A 24195-nucleotide genomic window follows, 5' to 3' on the forward strand; every position below is an offset into this window, starting at 1 on the left:
CAGTGGGTGTCTTTCAGCACACACTAAAGTAGCCAACAGCTGTCAAACATTGTGTAAGGGCATTGTCTAAAGCATCTTTTAAGAACCGCTAAAAAAAAAATTAAAAAAAAAAAATTAAAAAAAAAAATCTGGCAGCATGAAACAACCTAATGTTTAAATGACACAAGAGGATTCTGTTCTCTGTTCTCAAAGCCTCAGCACAGGCTTTGTGCTCAGGAGATCTCCAGCCAGGCACTGCCCCAAGCAGGGCTCTGGATGTTCCCAAAGCCGCAGCTCTGGAGCACATCCCCGGGTGCTGCGGGCACAGCTGGATGCTCCTGCCACAGCTGGATGCTCCTGTCACTGCCTGGCCAGCAGTGACACGGCCAGAAACGGGAACACCCTGAGAAACCAGCAACACAGCTGCATTCCCCAGCCACTTCTTCCTGCACGCTTCTCACAAGCTGTGCCCCTGTGTAAAATAAGGCTTGTGGAACAAGCTGTATTGTCGAGTGCTATCAAAGCCCAAGAGCCTGTTAAGACTGAGTATTTCACTGCTGTGGGATAAAAGTAAAAAAGTTTTGCATGCATTGGTATTCACAGGGGAATAAATGAGAATTTAGCACATGAAATGCACAGCATAAACTCAATAGCTGAATATATTTGTTAGAGATGGAGGCAATTTTTAATATTGATACTTAAAATTGCTATGAAGTAACAAACTTTACCCAGGCAGAGGAGTGAGACTGTACATTTCTCTGACTTCAGACTCCAGGTAAGAGTTTTAACACTTTATCAGTAATCTTGGCATATTAAACTTTATATGGATGTAGTTACACTGTAATCCAAGTATGGTTTTATTCCCCTACAGAAAACTGAATAAGCAGTATGAAACATTTCACAATATTTTTACATGCTGACCACTCAGTAAACAAACATTAAATTCCCTTGAAAGAAAATGAAATACCAATAAATCCTGAATGCAAGTCTTCTTAGTTCAGAGCTAGCTTTAGATGGCTTTTTGAAGTAAAGTACCTCTATATTCTGAATCACAAGGTACAAAAGGCATTTTTCAGTGCTGGCTTCCACCAACAAAACCTAATCTGTGAGAGTGGACACATTCCTCAGAGCATTCTCTAATCAGCAAATACAGGCAGTAAGTGTATTTTAACTCATGACTCAAGTCCATTCATCATCAGTCACTAATGAAATTAACTTCAAAATAATCCACAACTGTTATAAAATCACTTCTGCATAAACCTATTTGCCTCTGAGTTTATGAGCATTATTAATCAGTATAAAGTTGATTCCACAATTCAGCCTTAGATAAAGAAAGATGGCAAAAGCAAGTGTTTTTTTATATACCTTATAATCAAGCAGCACCTATCTACCATGCACACATAGTAAATTACTATGTTTGAAGTAAATTTACTTCAAATATTTTTAAAATAATCAACAGGATGTTAAAATTATATATATATGTGTGTGTATGTGTGCATGTGTAATAGAAAACAAATCTAGAATAGATCAGTTTCCATGAATATGAAATGGTATCTCTTGAAGCAGAACCAAGATGTCACTGATATTATATTTTACTATATAATACTAATGAATTTGCTCTTTTAAGTACATTAAGATTCTTTTGTACATCTCAATATTTTATTTAGGCAGTATTCCAGTTGTATTATGTTTTAATTTACCATTTTATTTCCTTCTACCCAGGAAGAAGACTAGGGCACCCATGTTCTAGCCTTGCTAACACATGCCTCTATTCCACCCAAAAACTTAAGAGGCATCACCAGCCCAACCATCATAAAGGACTTCATCAGCAATTAGGTTCCTGTATTTCTACTCAGCACTGGAAGCTTTTTGCAGTTATGAATGTTCAAGTAAAACATAAATAGCATACTGAGGTGTATCCTTATTTACAGATTCAAGGCAATCATCCTAGATTTTAGCTTTTCCATTAATACAAAACTTTTACTTTCATCTATGCAATGGACACTAATGGTAGAAAGCATCATAGGCACCTCTGATTCAATGATTTGGGAACTTAGGGACAGTGATTTCACATTTTAGAATACTTACTGTATTATTAGTAAACTGCTATCACTATACCCTCAACTGTGTTTACAGGGAAAAAGTTGTCTGCTCATTAGTCTCTCAGTCTTTTAGTCTACACAGGATACTACTCCCAAATATTTCTCTGAGAAGCCCTTTTATTTTAATGGCTAAGAGAAAACTAAGCAAACAAACAACAAACTAAAACCCCAACCCCAAAACAGTGTTCTTGTCTCCAATTTGGAATGATATTTACATTTAGAGCATGCTGTACTTGGAAAAATGCATTTGGCTAAGCTAAAAAACATAAAATAAATTATACTTTTGTGTTCACTGGATGCCACGATCAGCTTCTAGGCTAGTAGTGTAATTGTATATGTTTTGCAACATTTTCTTTCCTCTTTTGAAGTACTATCATGTAACTTTCATCAACAGGAACTGCTGCACTTAATTGTGGCACCTGTCCTTACTCGAATTTCAGCCATTTTTTATTTCTCCATTCCATGTTTTATTTCCTCTGTCTTATTCTGGCTTGATTGCTGCTTTGCACAGCAAACCTGGCCAATGTATTAATATTCCCCTCACCAATAATCTGAAATTCTGTGTTAAATTGATCTATTTCACAGCTAAACTCATCCTCAAACCCCTGGGCTCCTGCTCTTTTATTACAGCTCCACATATAAGTGATCTTGAACAAACTGAAAGGGCCAAGAAGTATCAAAATAAACCCACTCTTCTTTTCAGGTACTATTCCTGCTTAATCTAAACATGAATTCCAGAAGCTTTCACTCATTTACTTTAAAAGCCTACAAAGTGACAAAACTACAGTAATTCATACATAAATCTGTGAAATTTCCTTTTTTTTTTTTTTTAATAATTGGGAATAAGTGACTGTTTTGGTTTTTTTTCCAAACTGAATTTACAGACCTCCTAAAGAAAAGGAGGGGAAAGAAATATCAAGAGGAGAAAAAAACTGTAATAGCTAAGTGACATTTTAGAAATACCACAACAAAGAGCTGCTGATATTTTGCATTTTAATGCCAACACATCCACACTTCTACTTCCTTCCTCTCAATTTGCCTATCTCTTCCAGAGTCCTGTGGCTCAGCCTTTGCCTGAAAATCTGACCATTCTGCCATTAGCATTTCCTCAAGGAGAAGTTGCACATGCCTCTCATGTAGATAAAAAATACAAGATACATAAATAGGGGTTCCTCTACAAAAATCTTAGTGAAGGTCTTAAGGGAGTATATTGAAGACAACTTTGTAAAATTGCAATATATTTCCGCCAACCCTTTGTTTTTTTTGTTACAAAATAACTGTAAACTTTTTAAGGGAGAATTTTTCTTCCCTATTTTCCCATGCTGCTAACATTTATGATAATACACAACTACTAATATTAACAATCTTTCCTGAGACTGCTTAGCACTTAGTAAGAAATGTGAAATTTCACTAACTCCAAAGCTCTGCACTAAAGTATACAAAGATGTTACTAGGAATATTTTTAACAGAAACTTACATTGAACACATTAACATAACTTCACTGTGCTGAGAAAATTAAAAAGCACCACCTCTTAGTCCACAATATAATAGACAAGTTTCAGATACAGCATAAAACTACGCACAGAAGCCAAATTTATGAAAATAAAAACTGAAAGTTCTTCTCTATTTCCTCCCCTTCCCCCAAAAAAAAGAAGTAAAAAAGTAACAGGTTTGTATTTTTTACTTTTTGTATGTACAAAAATGTGACCTCGGCTTAAGAACATGAAGTTACTACTGTTTCTATAAACTCAAATGAGTTTATGTAATGTAAAATAAAATTATTGTTATAGTAATATGTTGTTAGCATTATTTTAGGACATTGTGATCTTCAAGTTTTTTTTCTGTTAGTCAAAGCAATTAAAAAAGAGACTCATTACTCAAAACAAACATATCTAGGTAGTAGTTAAGTAACTTCAAATAACTCAAATAACTTCCCAAGCCATAAAGAAACTGTTTTGCTCAGAGAAAAGGGAAAAAAAAAAAAATAGAGCTGAAACAAACACTCAACACCACTGGTTTTTTTTCAAAATGGTTTGGGGACAGGTTGGGGAAGGGAAAGAATAGAGTATGTAACTTTAACCTGTGACACTTTGCTAACAGAATTTTACTTGTGGGCAACAAGAATGCTGCCAAACGCAGGAAGGACACCATGTGCAGGAAAGCAAAGATGTTTTTATTGCTAGGACCAGGCTGACATGGTTGCAGAGTCAGAGTTTTAGCTCAAAATCTGTATATTGCAATTCTTGAGAGTGGTTCTTTGTGATTTGGATGTGTAACTAAACAAAAACTGAGTTTTGACAAGAGCAGGCAGAGTCAGAGTGGAAAAAAGAAGGTGGGAATGAGGGATGTAATCCATATTACAACAGCTCTCAAACAAACTGAAATGCTTTGTGGAATCCTGACCTTAGCAGAAAATAGTTTAGCAAGTACTTACATGATAATACCTAGTATTTTTATTTTCCCTTTTTTGTTTCAATTCTTGGGATGAATCTTAGAGGGAATTTCCTCAAAGATGTACACCTGCTTCCTCTAGGTGTGCCAAGCTAGCAAGAAGACTCAAGTGCCTAGGCAGCTAAATGCTCCCCTGTACATTTGGATTAAAAGCACCTCTTATTCCAATAAAAAAAAGCAGAATGCTAAATATAAACCAAACTGTTCCATAAGTGGCTGCTTCAATGAATATTGAGAACTTTAGATACAATGTCTGTGCTTATAATTAGAACACTAATCTTGCACAGTCACTTCAGAGAAAGAAACTGTCTCAAATCCCACAACAGAACTATTCTGACTTGCACAGAAGGGTTTCCTCCACAGACTTCAATTTAACACAGCTGCAGGGGTAAGTGCTCACTCCCACAAGAGAAGTGGCTCCACTCCTTTCTCCTTCCCTCTTCTTTGTACCAGCAGCAGCTCTTGCTGGGGCTTTCCAGGGCCAGTTAACACAGCAGCAAACCCTGCTGTCAGATTAGGTTTTGCCTGTTTAGCAGGCTGAACTGGCTGGGTGACACATTCCACAAGAGGCAGGCTGAGCACAGGGAGGGCACAGGCACATCTCCCTCTGTCAGTCACACCTCTGGCAGGACACACAGCCACTTCCAGAGGCACTGAGCGTGGGAGCCCCTCACTCTGGCAGCCCAGGGGACATGCTGGATATTGTAAGTGCCACACATGTCAAATGTAATCTCACCGCTATACATAAATTACTATTAGAAGTTACCTATTCTGAAAATTCAGTTTCCACACCAAGCTAGGCCTGCAAAGCAATCAGCTTCCTTCCACTTCAAATGCTACATCCCAGTTACTTACCCTGAGAAACCAGCACACTGTGTCCCATGTATTTAAACAAGGGTGTGTCAAAGAAAAAACCTTGTGATTCACAGCATAGTGATTAAAACTCTAAATTCACTTAGACATAAAGGTATGGAACCGTCTTAAAAATGTGCAGTTTCACAGGAGATACTAATGCAAATTATATATACTAAGTTATATTTTTAAAATAAATGAAGTTCTGTTACAAAAAATACAAAGAAAAATGAAATTTTCCACTGAGTACAGAGCTGACAATAAACATGGACTAAGAAACTGAAGCTGAGTCCTTGAAAGAATTCAGAACTCCTGCTTCAAAAAATCTCAGCACACAAGTTTTCCCTGTATTTAAGACTGAAACATTGCACACAGCCTGTAATTACAGATTTATTGCAGCAGTTGCCTCAAATCCTTGCTACAATTACGTGGAATTTGACACAACCAAGCTACCACCTAGATAACTCAAAGTATGACCATTGTTCCAAACATTCTTTACAACCAATTTCATGCAACTACTTTATTGATTATAATGACTACAGAATGAGGAGTATTCCATCATATGCCACTGCTCTCAAGGCTGGATTAAAACACAGTAATAGCCATGCCAGTTAAAGAATGTGTAGCTGAGTGCCAGCTTGGCACTGATATTAAATGGCTTTTGAGAATATCACTTATAACATATTAGGGAAACCTTCCCTAGGACACAGAACTGATGGATGTTCAGGATGCCCCTTCACTGCCCAGATTGCATCAATCCAGTGATTTAAACAAAACCAGTCAAACAAAAATGCCCCACACAACCACAAAAACAAACAAACAAAAAATGAAACAAACAAAATTTAAACACACCAAACAAACACAAAAAAAAAAAAAAAAAAAAAAAAGGTGCCAGCACACAGCAATATGACTTACATGACTTTAACATTGCAACTCCTCTTACTCTGATGATTTTGATTTTCACAGAGAATTCCCTGGTCCTTCAATGAATCTGTCCTTAAGGTCTCATTTGGAAGTCTCTATTCACTTGCTACACTTAATGAGGTGAAAACCACAAAAATTTTAGTTCATTTTAAATATTGTACACTAGCATCAGCTCTTTATAATGTATCTGTGCAACATATTTAAAATAAAACCCTTGTGAAATTAATGAAATAAATAATTTCTGTAAAGGAGTAATTATGAAAATGATGTCCACTTTCTAAATTGGGAAATAATGTTTAATAAACCTCCTGCTCATTATGTAAGAACAAAAGAAAGTGAAAACTAGTGGTATTTTTGATTCTAAGTCAAATATCACAATATTTACATGTATACTGGTTTCAGGAGAGAATGTCTAGATATGCATCCTTCAAGATCCCATTTAATTAGCAGTCCTACAACTGCTGTTTAGGAGACCTCATCATCCTTCCAAAAAAGACACCTGGTTTCACAATAACTTTTTGAATCCCAGAAATTCTGATGAAATGTACAAAATCATTCACCAAAGTAATGCAATTTTCTAAAAAAATAATTAAATAATGAATTTGCTTCACTTGCATCATTTTGAGTAAAAATGAGTGTGCAAACTAAGATCTATAACTAACCAAATTATCACAGCTCTATTTCAAGTCACCATAATATGCAAAATTAAGGCTTATTATGAAAAATTTCAAGTTCTGTTTTTTTCAACACATTCCCTCAGCTACCAAAGATATTAATGCAGAGAAAAGTATCATTAAGAAATACAGGACAGATTAAAAGAGGCAAACGAAATTTCAGTATGAAGCTACAGAAGCAAAGTAAATCCTTGATGTGCTACCTAATTTAAAAAGAGCAACTTTTAAACAAATTCCAGAACACTTTCAGAAATGTGCAAAATGTTATTAAAAAACTAACTGCTTCTGCTCTTCAAAAGACAAGTTCCAAGCTTCTTTCATTAAAATATCCATTATATACGTTTTCAGACTGCACGCTTATCTGCCCCCACAAAAAATCAAATGGAAGTTCTACAGTTTAACTTAATATACTTCTGAATTACAAAAGTTGCAGGAGGTAAGACTAGGTAGAAAAGGTCATTATGTGGAAGCTTTTCTTACATTTTACAATGGTTTCATCCACCTTAGAAAATAAGACAGCATTGTACATGAATTGAGGACAAAAATAATTACAGACTTTGCTCACATCTTCGAGAGACAGGTAGAAGAAAGGTCAATTTCCTCATTCTAAACGTTTCCTCTTCTTCAGAAAAGCACAAGCATTACAGCTTTTTTCAAAATCCATTTCCAAGAGATGACAAGGATTTACTGCCAACTAACAGGTCCTGAACTCCCACCTCCTTTTTCCCATCCTCTCCCTTCTCAAACTGGAACAGGTATTAATTTGGATCCATGCAGTTTATTAACTAGCAATTTTTTATTTTTTTTTAATGCCCACTGAACTATTCTTTCACATTAGCTGGACAAAATCCAGCTTCTTTGCTGTTCTCACTATATCCCTCTAACATGGATTAGAACATTTGTTCCCACCTCCCAAAACAGAAGTTAAGAAGAACTTCCAAACTTCCCAAATGTGCAATCCTGTACTCCTACCCAGCGATGCCAACTGTCTGGTTTTATTCACAATAAGGAGTAGGAAGGGCCAAAAAAAAACATCAGCAAAGCAGATGGATAGTTCTTTCCTGTACCACTAAGAGAGCCTTTAAGATGATGTGATGCCATCAGGAGGAGCTCAGTGTGAGCTGTCAGGAATGTCCCTAGCACAGAAAGGTTACAGGTTCCCTACCAGCACATGAGAGGCTGCTCAACTGTGCATAGTGAGCACACTAAGGGCTCATTTGAACCAGCGGCTGGAGACAAGAAACAATCAAAACTTTTCTTATTTTTCTGAGAAGAAATTCACCTATGACCCACCCAACAAACCTTCATTTGGTAGATCAGTTCAATAGAAAAAACTTCAACAATTATTATCATGAAAACCTTTCTAATATTAGAGCTAGATATTTTTACACCAACTGGATATTGCAACAGCGTGTAACTTATGTGAAACCTATCAATTATCAATAAAAGCTTAAATATATTGCTCCTCACATAGAATCATACAAAGCAAATTTAGGAAAGGGTGAGAGGCTGAGGTTCTTTTTCAACCAGTCTCCTCAAATAATATGTGATTTGCAAAAACTTACTGGAATGTTTACAAGAAGTAAAACATTTACTTGCCTCTACCTCCAAAATTGCTGCATCATGGCTGTCTCTGCTCTTAAAGGAGACCTGAAAAGCAAAAAAAAATTGGGCTTGTGCCCTATTTTGCTTCTTTAAGATGTTTGAGAGGCATGAAGAGTTGGAATTATGGCTGTTTTTCTACCCTGTGATGGACATAAATTACTCCTTCTTTTTACACTTGAGACTGAAATTTCAAGAAGCTATAAGACAACCTACTAAATGAAAACCAATGCAAGAATCAACAGAAGCTAAGTCACAGAAGAAAGAACTTTTTTTTCCCCTCACCCCTACTTCTTCATGTTCTCCTCTATTTGAGTGATGAGTACCACAAAATCCTTTTTCCAGAGTTAAGCATTCTTGCACTTCCACTGTTCATGATTTGCACACAAATTTATGTTTTAATATTGTGCATGCTAAATTAAAAAAAAAGGGAGAAAACCCTAAAAATTTGACTGAGGTTGCATTTTAAAATTTTAAAGATAAACAACTGGGGAAAACTCAAGTCCTTTTCAGGGACTCTTTATGGTTAAAAATAAGAAAGTAAGTCAAATAATTGTTAGAAGTTCTCTGCAAATGGCAAAGAGTGAAAAATTCATGAACTGGCTAGCTATAAAAGGGAAACAAACATGATTTCCTCTTCTACTACAAACACAGTCTCTAAGACATTTCCTGTGTATGCTTGTAGTGATGCAGTTATCTTATGAGAAAAGATACTGCAATGGATTTTCTAAAAATTAGCATATTTCATCTTATAGCACTAGTGAAATAAAATTTATACTAGATGCAAATGAGCAAAGAGTATAGTTTGTTTTAACCAATGCCCATTACTGCTATGGCAACTGGAATGGCTCATTAGTATTGAGATGTAATGGCACCTTGTATTTCCATTCTAAAAAAATTGTTCAAAGCCCCTTCCTATTCCTTCCAGCCACACTTCAACTATGTAATTTCATATATATAAAAAAGTCAATTTTTTTTTTTTTTAAAAAAGAAACATTTAAAATGCTGGCTATGAAAAACATGCAATCATCAAGAAAAATAAAAGCATGATGCCTAAAAATAAGAAAAATGTATCTAAAGTACATCCTTAGAAAACTTATAAGACAAAAAATTCTCATAAATTATGTATCACTGAAAAGCTACACTCAACCAGTACAGGGCTGTAGTCAATATTTTGAGCCAAATCTGAACTGCCTGAAGGTCCTTATCATTACACACATGGAATATGATCTTCCTGAAATGCTAAACCATCATTAGACAGGCCAAAGACCTGAGCATCTTTACCACAGGTCTGTTACTCAACTCAGCTCTCTATTATCAACAATTATAGACAGTGTTATTTCTCCAGTTGCAACATGCAACAGGCACCAATTCAAACTATACTGGCACATAACTGAATGCCCCAATGGCATAATTCAAAAGCGGTTATTTTGGTTTGGGGTTATGGGACAGTTGGTTTGTGTTTGGGGTTTTTTTTTAAATATATTTTGTTTTTGCAGTTATTTGGTTAGTGGTGGGGGCATGTTTGATAGGGGTTTCTTTTTCCTGCCCCATACACATTATAAATAGGGAATGGAACTAAATAAATCCAGGAAAAAAGCAACAAATTTCATGTTCCTGTAAAACATTGGGAAAAAAATCTTTAAAAAAAGAACCACAATTAAGAAAATGATGCTTCGTTTAGAAGTGACTTAGAGGCATATAAAGAATCATATTTCAAGATCACACAAAATAACTGTTTCAAAGACATGAAAAAAAAAATCACTAAATTATAGGGTTTTTTCTCCTTTCTGTTCATCAATAATTATTTTCGCCAAAAACTTCTTACTTTTCTGGGTGAAATATATGGTGACATAGTAAGCTAGAATTTAAAGTGAAAAAATTTTAATAGAAACACTGATGTATCTCTATCATGGAATGTGAAAGTGAAGTTTAACTTTGCAGGCTGAGTCTATTTAACAACCAGCTGTCACTGAAAATAGCAGCCCTGACTCTGCTACTTCCACTGAGCTGCTCCTGCTGCTTAGACAATTGTGCAGGGGCCAATTTAGGAAACTCACAAACTCAATTGACTCCTGAGGATGCACATGAAGCAGTGGGAACAGATGTCCTAAGGCCTTTCATGGGCACTGGCCATCACATCAATCCAAACACAGTGCTGTACCACTCACAGAAAACCTTCCATAATTTGCAACAGAGAGAAGATTTTGTCCTCTGAGGACTACTAATATGATTAGAGCTCAGGCATTACTCTGCTTAAGAGTGTGTGAGCCTCTTCAATCCTGTATAATTTGACACAAATTTAAGTAAAAACACTTCAAATTAAATTCTAATCTAAGGTATCTGTAGTGACTTCAATACCCATTATAATGCCTTCTTAAGGAAAAGTGTATTTACATAGCATAGAATTCACTTTAACATTACCAACCATATCAAGGAAACAAATATGTTACATTATTTTTAAAGTATGTTTTTAATACCCTTTTTACTATGCAACACATACTACATATGTAACTATTTAGCTTGATACCTCTTCTGCCTGTGCAATTACTTCATATAAAGTATTAAATCCCATTTAAATGTGATGCAATAAAAGTGCATGACTGACTTTGGGGGAAAAAAAATATCTAAGTAATCAAGTAAAATCAAGTAAAAAACAAAGTACCTCAAACTATCAATTTCAAACCTATTCTCCCCAGAAATTTGAAAGAAATTAATCTTCTGCTGTAATTTACAAACAATGCTTAGACCGTGTACTCAAACTTCTTGCTGCAAAACCATATGGTCTCACAGGGAAAGACACCTTCACAAAAAAGTGCTTGCCTAAGTTAGAAAAATCATCAGTGGAAGTTTTTGATAGGATTTTTTCCTTCATTTTAATTATTCAACAAATTACTAGAATACTCAACAAAAGTAAAACTGAAGTTTCCAATGCAAGCCATGCTCAGTAAGCACAGTGTATAACTTCCATATCTTCCCTGTTCTGCCCCCAACTCTTACACTGCAGGCAGAGTTAATATGATTTATTCCACTTTTGCAGGATGCCACATTCTTGTGATAAGGACAGAAAGGTGGAAACCATCTGCACTAAAACTTTATTGACTGACTTAGTACATAACATGCAACTATTTAGCACACCAACACTCAAGCTTCACAAGGCAAGGAAGGCATACATTGCAGTTGCAGTATATGCAAAGTGAAAAAATAAGCACAGCCCATCATCTATTAAAAAAGTTAAAGGAGACCAACAGCATGAAATACACAGAAATATCAATGGATGAAGAAGGAATTAAAAAAACCACGAGGTGTCTCAAAGCAAGACGGGATGTTTTTATTTGGGCACTTAAATACTTATAAACTGTTTTAATAGCTTGCTCTAAAATGATACAACATGCAGGATAACATACTTACTAGGGTTTTAAAACACTGCCCCATTTTAGGCAGGAGATGTTACTTCATTACTCTGAAGACACCAACAAATAACCTCCTAAATCTGACGATGAAACAATACACAAAAATACCACAAAGATGCAAATACACAGGCATGCAAAAGGGTTTATAACATACCTATATAAGAAAAGGCACTAAGAAAATAAAGAATTACACTAAATGAGAAAGTTTTCACTTTTAGATGTTCACTGAGTCCAAAGAGCAGCTAAATTACCTCTAAACAGTCATGTAACACCTGAAACTCCAGGTACAGAGATTATTAGTACAAAGCTCCACACTGAGCTTTTCACTTTGTATGTTCCTAATGTTTCCCTTACATATGGGAATAAGCTTTGGTTGTTTTGGGTTTTTTTTGTAGTATGTCACCAACCACACACAGTCCCAGGACACTGAATTCCATGCATTCTGCAAGTTCTGTAGGTCCCAGTGTTCACCTCATCCTGTAAGTAACTAACATGGCTCTAACACTATTAATCACTGTAAATGCTGGTATGAAAAGCTGAGTGAACAGACTATTCAAATATCTAGTTTGATACATATGAAAAATCTCAGCTGCAGAAAGCAAGAAACTGTTTATCATCTCAGAAAATGTACTTGTAAAAATCACAGATAAATAAACATGAGGGAAAAAAAAAACCTTTTGCAACTATTGTCAGATTTTGTGCAGACTTAACACCTTGTTCTCAGTTTCCTCCTGATCCCTCAGGCCTAATTTTGTTCATCTCAAACGTGCTACATTTCCTGTTGGCTGTGCTGCCTCACTTCCTTTTTAATAACCCCCCTTGCAGAATCTCAAATTGGTCACACAGGTGAGCATGACACAAGCAAAAAAATCTCCAAAACCCCTGCCTGTTTAAAATAAATTTAGTTTTTCAGTTTTCCCAATGTAAGGCCAGTAACAAGACATACAAAAAAAACCCCCACTACTCTAGTCATTAAGACTTGTTGCTGAATGTTCCGTATTAATGATGATTGGCTATTTCAGACATGTCACTCAGTATGACCAGATTAAAAGCAAAGTCAAAGTGTCACATGTCTGAGATGAGATGTAGAGAAACAATACTGGAGTGCTAAAATTTTAGCTTGATCTTTACCGATAAGCTGTTTTAATTTTAGCATATAGGAATATACGAAGTCCACAAAACCAGACACAGGGGAAAAAACCCCAAACACATAAATGCAATTTGATTATAGAATTGTTGTCTGCTTCAGCAGTATAGATGCACACTCACAAACACACTGTATATACATATGTATAGGTATAACAGAAGTTTTTGATGAAGTAGATGGTTTTACAACATTGAAATTTTATTCTATACATCTTACCCATTATGCTTCTTTTTATACTTCAGCTTAACTCAAAGTAATTTTTTCCCAATTTTAGAGACTTTGACCAGAAAGAATAGTCAGGATGATTTAATCTGGCCTTCAATATACCATAGGCCATTACTTCTCAATAGAAAAATAACTGCTCTGACAGTAATCATTAAAAATTGGTTTAGAGTGTATCCAAGGTCATCATAACTTGACTTTGCTAATACATGGAATTAAAGTTTGTTTCTAGATGGATTCTTTACATTTTCTCGCAGAGAAATCTCTACCACTCAAAATCTGATTTAAAGAAAATTCTTAGCTTTGAGGCACAGATATACCAAGGGCTAACTGATAAATTCTCCTTACTTTCTTTCACAGTAAATTTTGCAATTTTACACCTTAGCCTCATTCTCAACTGCCCAAATGGCTCAAAAAAAATGGACAGGAGGGATAAAGAACATCAATATCATTGCTATCTACTTTTTAAAAATCTTAGGGAGTTGTGCTCAGTGTGACCTCACTAGAAAGAATACTTATCATTGTTATGCAGCCAAAAACTGGAAGTACTAATGTGAGACACAGTCTACAGATCCAAACCATAAATAAAGTATCATTCACATTTTCAGTTTTTAGCTGTTGATCCTACATAGGCAGGATCTGAGCCTGCAGGAAATTATGATTCATTGTGTGCCTCTGCAATAAAACCAAGTTTTACGACATGCTTTCAGCAGGACTGTTTTCATCAGAAAGAAAAAAGCATGTTTAGCAGGTGTATATATATTTCAAATGACAAGTACCATCAACTCAGATTATAGGGAGAGATAAGGGTCTGAATTTTCCTCAGTGGTACATAAACCCTGTCAACAGGATGTTTAAAAGTGGTGTTCTGGATGACTATATGGAGAGCAACAAGCTCTCAGCTTCTAGATTTTTCTAGTGGTAGAAGAAAGTTAAACTCTTTTCCCAGAGTTACCGAGATAGCGAGCTTTTCCTATTTGACCAAGTGTATAAGTTAACAGAATTATTTTTGTCCAACTTTTTAGTGGAATTTGTGAAAAATTGTCCATGGGGTGAGTGCAGAAAACTGCCATGTTTGTGCATTGTAGCTGGGATTTCTCCAATGGGAAAAAACTCCCAAAATCTTAGACTAGAAAAGAGAATTCCCATTCAGTCTTAGACTTAGGAACTTCACTCTGGAGCACAACCAGACACACAGCAACTCCTCTCAAGAAGCTGCAAGTCGTACAAGAATAGTAAAGAATATAAAGGAAATGCATGCTTGTGGTCCAGGAAAGGCAATTATAAAGTTTCAGTCTGTTACACGTCTTAACACAGAATTTTTCCTCTCTTCAAGAAGATGTGCACACAGAAATTACATGAAAATAAAGCAAATTAATACTTATGCAAAATTGGATGCTACAACATTGTTTAAAAATTTTATATGCGGAAATAAACCTCTCTAAAAGTGAATACAAGAAAGATTTCCTCAAATTGTAACTGAACTACATAACAAAGAAAATACTCAAAAAGCACCAACAATTTTTTTTTCCAAAAAATTTGCGAAGTCAATGAAACGTAATCAGAACAATTTAAGCAGAAAACTGTGAGAGCCTTGCTACATTTTCTTAACCGGGAACAAAATGTGCAGTATGTCCATTTAAGACTGTTCATTTTGGAAGAACACACTCATTGACTTCATTTGAGGCTGGGAATTTATACTGAATGAATGATGGTCTGAGTAAGCCTTAACAGAGTGGCTTTGGGATTACACAAACTGTCTGTGGTCTAAATCTACTAATCTGAATGCACATCAAACTAAAACTCCATGGGCTTTTTCTACAGTGCAGAAAAAAGAAAACTGGAAAAAACTATTAAAGAAACAGAGATAACAGCACTTCAAAATGCCAGATCATAAAACACCTTATCTAGTTCTTATTTAACGCTTATCACTGTTTACTTGGCATGAAAGGGCAATTGTGTGGTGAGTAAGAACAAATCTACATTTATTGACTTTATGAATTACCTGCAGAAAACGTAACGAGTAATCACGTAGCAACTTATTGCTAAATACAAAAATTTAATGAAATTTATCAGTTAATATGCCCAGAAGAACATTTACTTTAAAAAAGCAGACTGGCTAAAAAACACGCCAGTTAAGATCTAAGATGGGCTTTCTAGTGTTCTTTTTGTAAACCACGATCAATTCACACAGTTACAAGTTTCTTTTTTTCGTAAGCCTGATTTTTTCACAGGACTTTGCTTGCATCCTGTGATATTACAATGTTCCACTAAAAAATGAAACCCAGCTATCTGTTCTTTAACAATGACACTCTGTTGACGTTTTCAACAAAACAAGAAAATCTTTCAAGTTTCCACACCTCACAAATTCTTTTAAGGAACTGTTTTATCTGTAATGATTTTTGTGTTTGTTTGTGTATGGTTATCTCTCAGACCAGTCATTACTGCTAACTCTTCAGTATGCGCAATATGCCTTCTGAGCAAACTTTATTAATTGTGCCTAATTACTGCAGGCAACCACTCTCACTCTGCATGTGACCTCTATTCACCTAACAGTTGAAGCTCTGAAGTTCTACTTGAATTACCATGCACTGCCGTATCCACTGAGCTCCTCAAAAGAATTTCGTGTACAGGCTTTAAAGCTGCTACAGTAATTACTCCTTTTCACTTACTGTTTCACATTTTTGGCCAAATTAGTCTAGCATCAAACATTCAGCTTTCACTCCAGAATAAAGCTGTTCAAGCTTGCTGAACACAGACTTTCCAAATTTCATAAGGAAAGCAACCAACTCATTCCTTAATTTCTCTGGATGAAAAAAATAAATAACATTTAAGTATTACTATAACAATTTTATACCCTTTCTTACTGCCTACTGATATTGTTTGTATAAACTCTGTTCAGATATGCAAAAAATAGCTGCTACTTAGAGAAGTCCATCTCAGACTGCATTACGAAACATGCTTCACATACTTGGAATAGAAAAACTCAGTCAAAAACTTTAATAAAAAAAAAAAATCTGCCATGTAAGATATGCAGGTTGTCATGTCATGATTTTCAATAGATTTTCAAAAACCATTGCAATAATGACCAGTGGCAAAAGATGCTTCACGCAGAGGAATGAGAAGGAGTAAGAGAGCCAGCATCGTTCAAATCTGCAACTCTTAACACTGCAGCTGAGGTTTTGTCTTTTTCTGCTTCCACTACAGCCACTGCTATTAAACAGCAGGATTCAAGAGTCACAAAGATTTTAAAAATCTATAAAATAACCAAAGCTCACCATACACTACTACTCCAAAAAAGACAATTGTCTTTTTGTCTTTACTGTCACTAGGTTTATACAAAAAACAAAGCCATCGTCAAACAGATGGAAATATCCTGTTAATTTTCTTCACCTCACGTCTTCTCCACCAGATAAACGAGAGCATTATCACTGTTTAATACAAGTTTTAATTGAGTACTGTCACTGGTGGGAAGAAAAGTGTGGAACCACTACTTTCCATATCAAACAAAGCAGGTAATTAACAGCTACTCTGGCACAATCCCTTATCACCAAAATACACAACACTGTTAAGTTCTCTCAACGAATGCTTTGCTTCAACAAAGGAAAGCTGATGTTTCAGGGTCACATTCGCTCCTTTAATACACAGGCATAAATTTACTGCTCAGTCAGACACCTATAATTAAACACAAGAAGAATATAATTCTAATATTCAGACAGGCTTGCATATGAGTGGGATATCTCCCCCTTTAGAGATGATTGCCTTTCATTTTTTAGTTTCAAGCAGCTACAGTTCACTTAGTTTTGATTACATAGCAATTAGATATGCAAATACGAGAGATCTAAAAAAATGCTTTTTCAAATGTCAGATTGTAAGCAATCAAGCTTATTCTTTCCTCCTGTACACACAAGCTATTCATTAAATAGCTATTGTCTTAAAAACATTCCAACAGATTGCATTTATCAGTGTTTTAGAAGCACAGGGAGAGCACATTACTCAGAACACTGCTCATCAGGGAGCGAAATCGATCTTGCAATTACTTTAATACATTCATGATAGTGGTTAACTAAGTTGAAACTAAGTATCATCTTCTTTGGGCATTTTCCCTACAACATCGAAACTCCCTGCATCATCAAATTAGCCAAAACTCATTTGCTTATATATTTAATGACAAATGTGTTAACAATAAATGGCACAGCTAAAATCACTGAATTGTGAATATCACTATTTTTTGATCCTGTATAGAAAATCGATCCTGAATTATTATCAATTATTTTTTCATTGTATCTTACACATACGCTCACATAAAGGAAGTCACTATGAAATGATGTGGTTAGTATAGTTATATGGCAGGAACAGCCATTCTGACACCTGTTCTTTTTCTCCCATGAAGGGCCACAGAGTCTTTCTATTAGAAATACAGACCTGGAACTTCCCATGCATCAACACCACATATAGGGTCTTGGTTCTTTGTGCATTCCACAGCTTTAACCACTAACCACTGGTTAAAATGGAGGGAAAGGACATTTGGCAGCAGCTCTGAGAACATCAGAAAACAGCAACTACTGCAAAACTGTATGGACTGGACTATAAAAGATTCTTACCCACAGCTACAGACAGCCACTGACAGTTTGAAAACTTGCTCTTTCAAAACTCTAAAACAAAAGAATGAAATGAGATGGGGGCAGGGGTTGGCCAGTTGTTTCTTTACAATATCACAAAGTCACCTCCAAGCTAACAGGAGGGAGAAAACAAGATTCCTAAAAGCAAGCCCATGTGTTCAGTGACTCAGCTGTGCAGAAATGTACACTAACATGGGAAGCTGAAACAGTTCTTTCCTCAGGCTGAGCTTTCAAGCTAGGTAACTGAAGTAAATAAAATGTTTTCCTAGATGATTCCATGGTCACCAACCACCCTTCAAGATGTCTCTCACAGGGGCACAGATCCTTTTTGAAGGTCAGGAGAGCAGCAAAAATTACAAGAGATGCCTGATGCAGAGGTCTGTTTAAAAACCTGAAAAAATCAGTTTAGCTCTGCAGCCCAGTTGTAGGCCCCAAAACATTCTGCAAAACCAGTTCCAAGAAAAACCTGGAGTGGCTTTTTACAACAACTGACATTTATGAGCTAACAGATGAGTATGCATGAGACAAATTATTGTAAATTCTGTGGGTCTTCAATTTCCTTTTTCTTTTTGTGTTTTTTCCCCTCCCTTTAAATACTCAACGTGATTTTCTCTTTCCCTCCCCTTCCAATACACGAGCCTTATTTAACCAGCCAATAAGGTAAAACTCAGTGCCTGTCAGCTTGCTGTTGCTGCCCATGCAATGTTTATATTCTTTCTGTTGCTTCTTCCCTAAGGGTCACTATAAACAACTATTTGAGCAGCAAACATAACCTGTGTACTTCAACTCCTACCCACTACAGCCTAACACAAAAAATGATACAGCTGACAGGGAAATCTGGATAATTCCCTCCCAGTAGTGCCCCTGAAAACACTCCCTTATCTATTACGTTTCTCCAAGAAGACACTGGGAAAATCCTGTATCTACTCCTGTGAAATACCAGGATCCATAAAACATACTGAAAATGCCACATACCTGCCAATTTCTGCTTCTGGTAAGATTGGTGATACAGCATTGTCCAGCCAAATTTGCAACATGTAATACTCCGACTTTAGAAACAGCTAGTTGCAACTGAGTTTAACAGGAACACAAGTAATGTACCAAGTGTGACCTACTTAAAATCATTACACCTTATTCTACCTGGTAGATTCCTCTAGTGCAAGTCATGAACCATATATGTGACTGCAAGTAAGAGGTCTGAAGCCTGCAATAACCAAAATCAGACTTATGTAAGAGAGCCGAAACACACAATCAATAGTAAATGTGTTTTCCTCTGCAAAATGTTTCTGCAGGAGTATATAGATGACAAGGCAAAATCTGATTTTTCTTGGATGTGGATTTTTTGGGGGTTTTTTGTTTGTTTGTTTGTTTTTGTGGGTTTTATTGGTTGGGGGTGTTTTTTTGGTTTTTTTTGTTTGTTTTGTTTTGTTTTTAAGGAGGGTTAATTTTACTACCAAATGAGCTATTCCAGAAAGGTACATTTCAAGCTAAATGGCACATATCATTTAAAAGGCTAGATACCGAAAAATTCCACTACTCAGGCTGCAAAAACCAATTTCGGTATTTGCAGTATCCTTGTGTCCTCACTGCATACTAATTTCCAGACTAACTTCAGTATTTCTAACCACGTAACTTTAAAATTTATCACTTATTTTGGTTTGTAATACAGCTTATCTTAAGACCTTTTCAGATTCATGCTGGTGTGAGTCAATGTGAGCTAACAGATTTAAATTCTAGGTGGTTTTGTCAGTCAAAATTTAAATGGACTTTCAATTCCAGCATTGTCAGCCTGAAACATAGGAGTATCTCACAGCCACCTCAAAGACTGCTTGGTAATTTATGGATCATTTACTAGATGGAAACTGAATACAACATACTTTATCAACACAGAAAAACCTCTATTTCGCTGTCTAAAATTTAATTTTAAATCTAAAATTTGTCAACTACTAGCTTTTAGTTCTTGAAACTATGTATCAGTAATAGTGTATTTTACAAGTTTGGCAAGCCAGTTAAAATATCTGCCAAGACCCCCAATAGCTTAAAAATTAAGTTCCCTTTAATACATATGATTGTAAATATGGGAACATTTGAAATCAACAGCTCAGAATCTTAAGTGTCTCTGAAATGATTCCTTTAGGTGGATCAATTAAAACAGTCAGGTGTGTGGCTGCAGGACTGAACAGTCCAGATAAACATTTATAAAATGTTCCCAAGAGTCCACAAGCAGTAGCAGAGCTGTTATTAAATATGTTATGGATCCCATCTTTAAGAAAACTATTTCTTTCATATTCAAGAGAGACTTGCCATTGCTAAAGCTCACAGCAATTTTACCACAGAATGGACCCAGTGCTGTCACTGCTTCAGTATCACAGTGTCTAAAAAAAACCTAACAAAGAAATCACCACAATACCAATATCAAATCAATATAGAATAAAACGATTTAAAAAAAAAACCTCCATGAAACTCAGACCTCACTGGAAATAATCATATCAACCTTGTGCCACAGCACGTGATCACAGAACACTACAGAAAGATTAGGAAGAAAGTAACACATCAGATTTACCAGCCAGAAAAAAAAAAAAAAAAAAAAAAGTATAACAATTTACAGAAGTATTTGCATCCAAACATTTAAGTTATATGCACTCACTGCCCACATGCCAGATAAAGGCACTCAATCAACAGGCTGTTCTTCTCTCTTGAAGAAAAATCCCTTTCCATTTGTTCATGCAAAAATACCACTAGCACACTTGGAAAAATGAAGCATAAAAGAAAGGACACCTTAGTTCATAATTACATCACCTATTTTTAGTTGTGTCAGGAATCAAAAAAGAGTGAGAGCAACTTTGCTATCTTCTCTCCACACCTCTTCAAAAGCTACTGCACTCAGAGTTCACATTCCAGTAACTTCAAGGCAAGCAAACTGGTGAATTTGCAATATCACCCTCACTCTGAGGAAATCATTTTCTTCATATATTTTTGCTGTTGGATTTTTTTCTTCCCATTCAGACAGTCTCATGCATGCTAAATAATTTAAACTGTTAGTTAGTAGCATGAGCAGCGTGTCATTATTTCCTTCTGCCTGGTGTAATCTTCCTTGCCTGCATTACTCAGATTCCCCAATTACAACTCTTGTTTTTAAACACCAGTGTTTATACCATTTGCTACCATAATGCAAATACATAAAGTGTTGCTAGAAACCAAAACCCATTTTAGTGCACTTTCATACCATCTAATTGTATTTGCAGAGAATAAATGAAGCACCATAGAATTTAGCCTTTATTTTATTACAATAATTTATAAAGCCCATGACCAATGAGAAGGAGGTACTCGAGGACAAAAATAGAAAAAAAGAGAGAAGATTTCTAGAGAGAACTAAGAGCAACCTTATGTAAAATCAAGGAAAATTAATATAATTTATGAAAAAAGGGAGAAAGAAATGAAAGAGGGAAGGAGAAAAAACTCAGAAAAGGTCACCTAGGTTTAAAGTAGCAGAAACATTAGGAAGGAGGGTGGAAGGAAACAAGAGAGGAAAGGAGGGAGACTCGGGCTTCCTAGGGAAGGGGTCACAGCATCAAGCCTGACAGAGTTCAGGAAGCATTTGGACAATATTCCTGGCCACATGGTGTGATTCTTGGGGTGTCCAGTGCAAGGCCAGGGGCTGGACTCAATGATCCTGAAAGGTCCTTTCCAACTCAGTATATTCTATGACTCTACATTAGACTCAGTAAGAAAAAAAAAAAAAAAAAAATCTGTAGCTTCTGCTGTGAAAATGCAACTGTACCATAAATGATTTTGGGTTACTTTCCACAGTTACACTCCCCACAAACTTCAGTCTTTCATACATCAAAATGTCCTGGTGTTTCCCAGCACCATGTGTCAAATTCTTGACATTTTTATACTGACTAGACATCTCCCTGTACTGATTCCATCCATTCTTATCAAATTTTGTACATAATTCTGTAACACTTTCTTATGAAACCAACCAATAATTTGATATTTCGACTTTTTTCCTACGGCCAGAGTTTTCCTGTTCCTTCAGCTGCCAGTTAAACCATTCTGCCAGGCCCATGTAAGCTACTGCCTGAATGCAGTCATTGCTTTGCAGATCTTTCAACACCTAACACCAGTCTAATGTCTTCTTCATTTCAAGTTATTATGGTTAGGACAAGATTTTGTTTGTCATGTAGGAATATAGTGCTGAATTCAGTTATGGGTCAAATTATATTCAAGAATCACTAACATCAACAAATGCATCAAGAAAGTATAAATATTGTGTGTTGTGTTTGTTCCATGGCAAGATTGTGGCACTTAAATCAAATAATTTACACAGAATATCACATTCTACTAAGTTAAACAGTCTCCAAGCACTGCTTGGAATGTTCTACTCCTCTAAGAGTAACAAGTTCTCTCTAACAGAAAAACAGATTTGTGTACTTGGCTTTACCAAACATTTAAATAAGCTTTCATCTTTCCATGCACACACTTTAAACAAAACTGTTTTGAGTTGCAAGCAAATTTTTAAGGATATATTCAGTGTACATGCACTTCAGTGAGTCCTGTATTTATCAAAGCACTCCCCATTTACTGCCCAAAAAGATGTGAAAAACTGTAAGAAATAAAAGACAGAAGCTGCTAATTACTCTGATGAAAGGTTAACAAAAAATGTGCAACCATCTGTCAATAAATGCCTCCCTCTACCTTAAAAGTATAAAGACAAACAATAAAATATTGCAACTATAGCTGGATAAACTCTAAAGTGAGGATACTGTCACATCCTTACTAACATCTACACAGCCACCCGAATTTCATTCATATGCTTAATGTATGGTACATACATAGCAGAAGGGTAGCTTATGATTAACAAGATCCATTTCAATCCAAGTCAAGGCATGGCAAAGGCTAATACTAAGCCAAAACCCTAAGGAAAGTCACCATCTATAAACAAGTTTAAATGGCAAACTGATCACTTGTTTTAGGAATTACACTTTGTTTTATGGTTGGCAAGAAATCCAGTACCTTGCTGCAATGAAACAGATCACTTGTCTCTATTTGGAAAACAATAAAATAGCATGAAGTCAAATATCTCTAGCTTCTAAATATTCAATTAGCAATTTAAGTATTTGGTTTCAGCAATAGTGGTATCTTATTTTGTGCTCACTCTTTACTCCATGCTAAAGAGCCTTCCTATCAGTCTCAATAAAATTGCTAAATAAGACCCTGAGGAGCCATATCCACTATGGTAAACAACCACCTGCCTGTATTCTGCCTGCCTAAAGAAGCCACCTAAAAAATTAAGAGAACTAATAACTGCCAGGAACCGACAGCTACTCAGGAATCACACAGGCATGCTGCTTTCCCCCTGAAACAAGCAGCCCTAACTCCATTCCCACATTTAAGCAGACTCAATCTTCATGCAGGCACAAGAAAATTCCCTCAAGCCTCAAACTAAGTATGGCCTTTCCCACACAGAATTGCAAGCACAGTTGCATAATACTAAACAAACACACTGAAATCACAAACCTGAATACAAATTATTTCTGGTAAGCAAGACTATCACAGCATTAAATCTTAAGAAAGTTAGAAATGTTAGCAAGAAAATAGTTTCAGGTTGCAGTACATTTTCATTATTTAAACCTTGCTTCACTACTTTGCTAGGCAAAGTAAAATGCAGATGGATGTTTGCAGACAATTTCGTCAGCCTCTCAAAACAATTCTGTATGCAGAGTCTCCCAAGCCTTTCAAAACTTCTATTCAAATGCCAGATACAAACTGCTGTGAGCTGAAACCTGGTCAGCCTTTCAGAACACAATTAACACTCTCTGTGCTTCCCACCTCACAAAAGCTTAGGAGCAATTCTGCAGAAAGAGAACTTTTTCCATGCTACAGGATGAGCCAATTCCCGTTCAACAGACAGAGCATTTTAATTTATAAACTAGACTTGTTTATACACAGATGTTCAGGCAATGATTCAGGATTCCCTTGATATACTTTTTTCCTCTACACTTCATGCTACTTTTCTCCCATTTCGAAATAATCTAGATTCACTCACTTCTTGCTTATAAGGGTTTTTTTTCCTCACAGGGAACTGACAGAAAAACAAATAGAAGGAAAGTATAATACAAGCTGATTTCAACTAGCAGGGCTTTGATTACACTTCTAACAGTCTACAGTTTCCATTGTAATATGTACTTAATGGCATTAAAAATA

The 24195-nt window shown here is 35.9% G+C and overlaps 1 protein-coding gene across 12 annotated transcripts in view; it reads right to left on the reverse strand.

Moving 5' to 3' along the window:
* Window positions 1-24195, reverse strand: part of QKI (QKI, KH domain containing RNA binding) — a 151601-nt gene that overhangs the window by 58407 nt on the left and 68999 nt on the right. For 7 of the 12 annotated variants that reach the window (XR_013777820.1, XM_079333477.1, XM_079333476.1 and 4 more), the window contains exon 4: window positions 8582-8632. The exons of the other annotated variants lie outside the window; for them this stretch is intronic. Coding sequence is in view for 6 of the 7 variants with exons in the window: in XM_079333477.1 (XP_079189603.1) it covers window positions 8582-8632 (51 nt within the window). In the remaining variant the exon portion in view is untranslated. The remainder of the gene's footprint in view (window positions 1-8581; window positions 8633-24195) is intronic. 12 annotated transcript variants of the gene reach the window in all.

Source organism: Erithacus rubecula, assembly GCF_903797595.1.
Source record: "Erithacus rubecula genome assembly, chromosome: 2".
Classification (NCBI taxonomy): Eukaryota; Metazoa; Chordata; class Aves; order Passeriformes; family Muscicapidae; genus Erithacus; species Erithacus rubecula.